Source organism: Diospyros lotus, chromosome 14 (assembly GCF_014633365.1).
Source record: "Diospyros lotus cultivar Yz01 chromosome 14, ASM1463336v1, whole genome shotgun sequence".
NCBI lineage: Eukaryota > Viridiplantae > Streptophyta > Magnoliopsida > Ericales > Ebenaceae > Diospyros > Diospyros lotus.
Genome location: NC_068351.1, coordinates 19,158,939 through 19,164,938, shown reverse-complemented (window position 1 = coordinate 19,164,938; position 6,000 = coordinate 19,158,939). Strand labels below are relative to the sequence as shown.

The following is a 6,000-nucleotide window of genomic DNA, read 5'->3' as shown; positions in this document are numbered from 1 at the left end:
GTAAATTACAAAATATAAATTATTAATGCAATAAATATTAATTACAAATCATTAATACAAGTTTTGAGAAGAAATTTCTTTTTTCAAGACTATACTATTTTTATATGTATAAAGATTGTTATCATTGTTAGTAGTTCCATGTTATTGTCGGCAAAGATTAATCATTTGTAGTTATTTTTTTTTATTATTGGTTAAAAATCACTCGGCAATAATTTTTTTTTTTTTGAGAGTGTTAATTTGGATTAGAATATAATTTGTTGAGAAATATTTGATTTTAAGGTTATCGATTAACATTAATTATATGGTCGCGGAAGTCATTGGCCTCGTTTGGCGAAGCTTAACTGAGATTATGTTCTTGGACCGCCACGTGTCAGTACTATTGGATATAATCATTGTTTGTAATTTACGTTGTTGTAACAAATAAGTTAAAAAAAAGGAGGGAATGAATGAATAACGCGTTTCGTCAGTCGGTTATGGCTTTCCCTTCACACAACGGAAGCCGCGGAGAGAGCGACACATAATCCCCTCAGCCAATTGGTATTTGACGTGTTGCCCACTCGCCCGACAAATGCTCGAACTGTTGGCTCCAGAGAATTCTGAATCGCTTCGAGGACAAGAACCCTCGCCCTTCGCCTTCGGCTTCGATCCTTCTCCTCATCTCTCTCTCTCTCTCTCTCTGGAGAATCTGTGTTTGGTTTCTTCCATTTCGATCTGATTTGGTTTTGTTTTCGCCCAATGCAACGATTCGTTGACAACGTCCTCGCTGTCACCAAAGAGTAAGCCTTCAATTTCTCCCCATCCTCTTTCTCTTTCTCTCTCTCTTCTCTCTCTCTCTCTCTCTCTCTTACATATAGGGGTTTATTGCGACGTTCGCATTTTGAATTTACTCTTTTTCTGGAACGGGAATCTTCGTTCTTTTTCAGATTTTATTTTGGAATTTGATCGTGTTGTGGTCTGTGATTGATTGGATTTGACGAACTTCTGAGTTTTTTTTGGAACCGATTGGTGAGATTATCGTGAATACCTATTCCTTATCCCGGCTGTTAGAGGGGATTGGTTTGGTTTTCCTAACGTACTGGTGGTCTTTTCTCCGATATAGATGTGTAAGCGTCTATGTTGGAGACTTGGTAAAAAAAAATAAAAAGTTCCAATTATTACTAGCTTTTGATTGTTGAAGTCCTATACTATTTGATTGGTGAAGCCATGCTAGTTGAAATACCGTGTTATCATGAAATTCAGGATGAAATGATGGAAGCATCCTTCTATTTACCTCTCTATTGTAGCACAAGGTGGTTATTTTATTGTAGGAATTAGCCAGTTAGTGCCAAGAAAAGTAGGCTTTTTGGGGCAACAATTTTGTGATAACAGTGAACACAATAGTTTTGCGTATTTGAAAGAAATCACTAAAAGTTCAAATGAAAGAATTAAGTCACACTCTTTTGGTAAGCATTCATTTCATATAAGGCTCTTTTGGTTATTGTTTCGAGTATTATCTAGTTGCAAAATAGAAATTCAGAGAATGCTTGTGGTGAACAACTTTAGATTTGTTTTTGGGCATTTGCCTTAAAAAGACTTTAATTTAGAATATTCATAGTTGTTAGTTATGACAATCATTCTTAATGTATTTTGTAGCACGTTAAATTTAATGGTAGATTCACTTTGTAATCATTCTCTACACTTTTTCTTTATTGGCTTTGATAGGTAAGTAGATCATAGCAACAATGTTGAATGAAGGGTTTTGCCTTTGTGTGCTTGGACTGTAGAAAAGGAGCTATACGACATTTGAAAAGGAAAAAGGCTTTCTTAAATTAGTACGTACAAAAGGACTCAGATTTTTTTTTTCCCGACCAAAAAACAGTTTAAGCCTATAAATAGCTAAATCGGCCTCCTCAAGAGTTCTTATTTCCACTCACTCATAGTATATTGAAACAAACATGTGGGGACTATTCTTCACACTTTTGTAATCCTATTTGAACCGCATTTTCCTTTGGAAAATTCCAAAAAGTGCATAAAGAGTTTGGTATAATCTGATGAATACCAAAATTGGTAAAAATAAGGCTCGTTAGAGCCCTCACTATCATGATGTAATAATATTTAATTGTTTCTCCACAATCTCATACAAGACAACGAGAACAACAAACCTTAATGCATGAGGTGGAGACATAGAGCTGGTTAGCTAGATTCTGGCTTTCTAGTCATCTCTATCCACGATTGTATCCTCTGCAAGGCCATTAATTCTAATTGAAATTCTTATACAAGAAATACTTCTAATTCTTATTGTAGATGAAATTTAATTGGAGATGGAATTCTAGACCCTGTTTGCCAAAGAGGGAGACAGGTAATTTGTTTCAAAGGAGGGTTTTTGGAGGCTTACCCTTTTAGGGATTGAGTTTTAACTCTATTTTTGGGCAGTAGAGTGTGATACCCCTCCCATTTGTATAGGTGTTGGGAGAATTAAGTGACAGACAAGTTGCTGGAACTCTGAATTGATTGCAGGGAACACCCTGGAGCTTGGGGGCCTAAAAAACAAGTTAGGGTGTTGATAAGGAGGTCAAAGGGTCCTGAGGATGTGATCAGATTTTGCAAATGGGAATCAAAATTAGACTACAAGAATACTGAGTAAACGGGGTGAATGCCAAAAAGATCGTTAGGAAAACTTCTGGGATTTGGGGAATGATGGAATTGGACATGTGCATTACAGTGAAGGTTCTAAAGAAGTCAAAAGAGCCGCAAGGGCACAGGATCTTGCCGAAGCTTAAATGGACTTACTGAGCAAGTCACTAGCTGGAAAAGGGGCTGAATCAGCTGCAGAGAGTCTCAAGGAACTTAGGAGTTCAAAATGAAGGGTTGGAAGCTCAAGCAAGCCTTGAGATAGGCCTAAAGATTGTTTTAGAAAAAAAAAAAGGGTAAATTATATGAAACCCCCCTGCACTTAGGGTCACGTGCAACTTACCCCCCCTGTGCTTTCGATTGCATCAAAAAAACCCCTTGCACTTTCAAAATATTGCAATCAACCATAATTTATTGTTATTTTACATAATTTTATGCAATCTATTGGTTGATTAATGCAAAATTTTATATTTTTTTGATATATTAAAATGATATATGTAGAATTATGTATGTTGTATGTAGATTATTGTACAAAATTATGTAAAATAACAACAAATTATGGCTGATTGCAATATTTTGAAAGTGTAAGGGGGGTTTTTTGATGCAATCGAAAATATAGGGGGGTAAGTTGCACATGACCCTAAGTGTAGGGGGGTTTCATATAATTTACCCAAAAAAAAAAAGGAACAGAAACTGAACTCCGAATATTCTGGCTAGACAGATAAATTTTCAGAAACAGCATCGGGAAAACCCACAGAACCCTAATGGAGACTAAGTTAGGTATAGGAAAAATCTTGTGTGGGTCTTATGAGACATAGAGGACCTTATGAGACATAGAGGACCCATGTGAGTGTAGGGTCATGATACAAACCCATTAAGTAAACCTGACCATTAGTTGTAGGGAATTTAATTAAGGCTGGTTTTAAGAGAGACCGAAGCCTAAAAGAGGTGATTAGGGTAGGGGAAATTGGTGAAAGTATCACTAATAAATTTCCCCAAGTCACATGAGATTAGTTGTGTAGGAATAAAAAATTGATTAAGCTTGAGTTAGTGGGGAATTAAGGCCATATTTGGTTCAAACAATGTATTTTCATATTGGAAGCTGCACTAAATTGTCAAGACTTAGCTATTAAGTCTTCTAAATAGTGTAAAAAAAAAACTTGAGCATTTCTGCTCATTTTTGCACATCCTAGCTGAGAGTTACTAGTGAGAGATTGGGAAGTTTTCTTAATTTCTAGCAAGTTTGAAAGAACAAGAACTTGGAAGAGGATTCAATCAAGAGCAAAATCCAATGGAAATTGAAGCTAAAAGAGATGCAAACAAAATGGGGTACCTCTCAACTATGTTACCAAAAGATTTAGGGGGCTTGAGGTGAGAGCTTTGTTCATTCTTTTTGTGATCTTTCCACTTAGTTGGTTTAATCCAATCCCACAGAGGTCTCCTTTAGTGTTGCATGTGCTTTGTTGGTTGAGTTATAAGGTTTTCTTAAAGTAAGAGAGTACATGCAAAGACTTGAGTTTTGAGAATTGGTTTAAGGCTTGTATGTTCTTGATTTTAGGTTGCTTTTGGCCTTGATATTGTTTGAAATTAGGAAGTATGGGCGACGGAAACTCCAAGGAAGCACACAGCTAGAGGGGTATCGAAATCAAGGAAGGTTTTATAAGGTTTTAATCTTCACTTCATTTTAGTTTTGGTTTATCTAGCTTAAATTAGTCCCTTGGAAGTTGAATATGCTCTTGCATGTGACTTGATGATCCATTTTTGGGTCCTTGGAAAGTTATAAAGAAAATGCGACAGAGGAGAGTTTGATATAGTCTTGCTTGAATGGACTTTAATGTTATTAATTTTTCTCTAAGTGATAAGAAGATTGAAACAAAACAAGACTTAAAGATTTGAGCAAGGGAAATAGCAAGACAAAAAGAGGCATAGCCGAATATTTGGTTAAGGCATAACCGAGAGTGTGGGGTTTCCTCAAGAGGTGAAAATCTAACTTCTTTTGTTGATTCTTAACTCGAGTGGCATTATCTAGCTACTAGAAGCCTAGAAGTGGACTTGCATTGTGAATGGGTGCCTTTGAATGAAAAGGGTTTCTAGTTTAAGTTTAAAATCCAAGTGCATGCAAGGGTATAAAAGAGCCGTGAGAGCATTATCTAGTCTAGGTAAGTGATTTAGAACTATTGCTAAGCCTAAGTATATGAACTAAAAGTACGAACAGCTTCGTGTGAAGTGACTAGAAAATGAGAATGAAGTTAAGCAGGTCGCTGAAATGCACTAATAGTTGGAATGTGACTTATATGATGGTCATGTGTTCTCTAATAGGCGACTTAGAGACTTGAAGGAGTAAAGAGAGAAGTCTTTCATGACTAGTTTAAGAAGGTGAGAAGTTTATGCCTATGCATTTTTATGTGATTCACACTTGCTTATTGTCTTTTTGTTCATATTGGTTTGCACTACATGAACTTCTTGAGACTCAGTTAGTACCCTGTTAGTTCATCGGCATAAGCTTGATATTGGTAAGGTTGACATGGCTAGTTCGAGCATTAGTTGGTAGGGTATAGTCTTAATGATTTTGTGGGTGGCCTATCTTTGTGTCATTTGATTACTTGTAGTTAGTTTCTCATGCTAGTTGGAATTTTGTGAACATCTAGACATATATCTTGTGTGTATATTTGCATTGCATAACTTTATTACTAAGCAGGAAGCTTACCATGTATTTTAAAATATGTGACAGAGGAGTAAGGTTTGCGCACTAGCAAACATGTCATGCTTTGAAGAGTCATGGAGAAGCCAATTTTATTATTTCTTTTCAAGCACTTATGTAACTAGCATTTTGAATACCTAACGGTGAATGAATGACAAGATATGGCTTATGTGATGTTTAGTGCAGTGATGCCATGAGGATGTGGGCATATTTCTTAAAGGGGATGATAGGTTGATGGCCAACAGCCGAAGTAATAAAGGGACAGTGGCAGGCCAATGCTTTGCTTGCTTGCTAGGATTTTGGAAGCCTGAAGGAAAAAAAAATAAACCTAGTACACGAGTTAGTCCCTTGTGGCCTCTCGTAGAAGGGTTGCGAGATCGAGGTCTAAGGAGGGTTCATACATAGAGAGAGTGGTTCAAATGACCTTTCTTTGAGGAAGAGGTTTTCTTAGCTCTTAATAGCTGTAGCAGGGACAGAGTTCCTGGTCCTGACAGTTTTAACTATTTTTTTTTTTTTTTCTAGCATTGTTGGTGGTGGTTAGGGGAGATGTTTTAGATACTTTTTGGCTTTATCAATTTTTTTAATGCTTCCAGGTTTGAGAAAAGCCTGAATGCTTCTTTTATTGCTCATCCCAACAAAAGGAGCATCAAAGCTTAAACACTTTAAAACCATTAGCCTTTTGAGAAGCA

General features: G+C 36.5%; 1 protein-coding gene across 5 annotated transcripts in view; it reads left to right on the top strand.

Annotated features, from left to right (window-relative positions):
* Nucleotides 1–462: 462 nt before the first annotated feature.
* Nucleotides 463–6,000, top strand: part of LOC127790253 (uncharacterized) — a 29,119-nt gene continuing 23,581 nt past the window's right edge. For 2 of the 5 annotated variants that reach the window (XM_052319607.1, XM_052319605.1), the window contains exon 1: nt 463–776. Coding sequence is in view for 1 of the 5 variants with exons in the window: in XM_052319603.1 (XP_052175563.1) it covers nt 736–776 (41 nt within the window). In the remaining 4 variants the exon portion in view is untranslated. Of the gene's footprint in view, nt 777–872; nt 1,006–6,000 lie in introns of those variants that run through there. The other 3 variants (XM_052319603.1, XM_052319604.1, XM_052319606.1) reach the window with 3 other exon arrangements.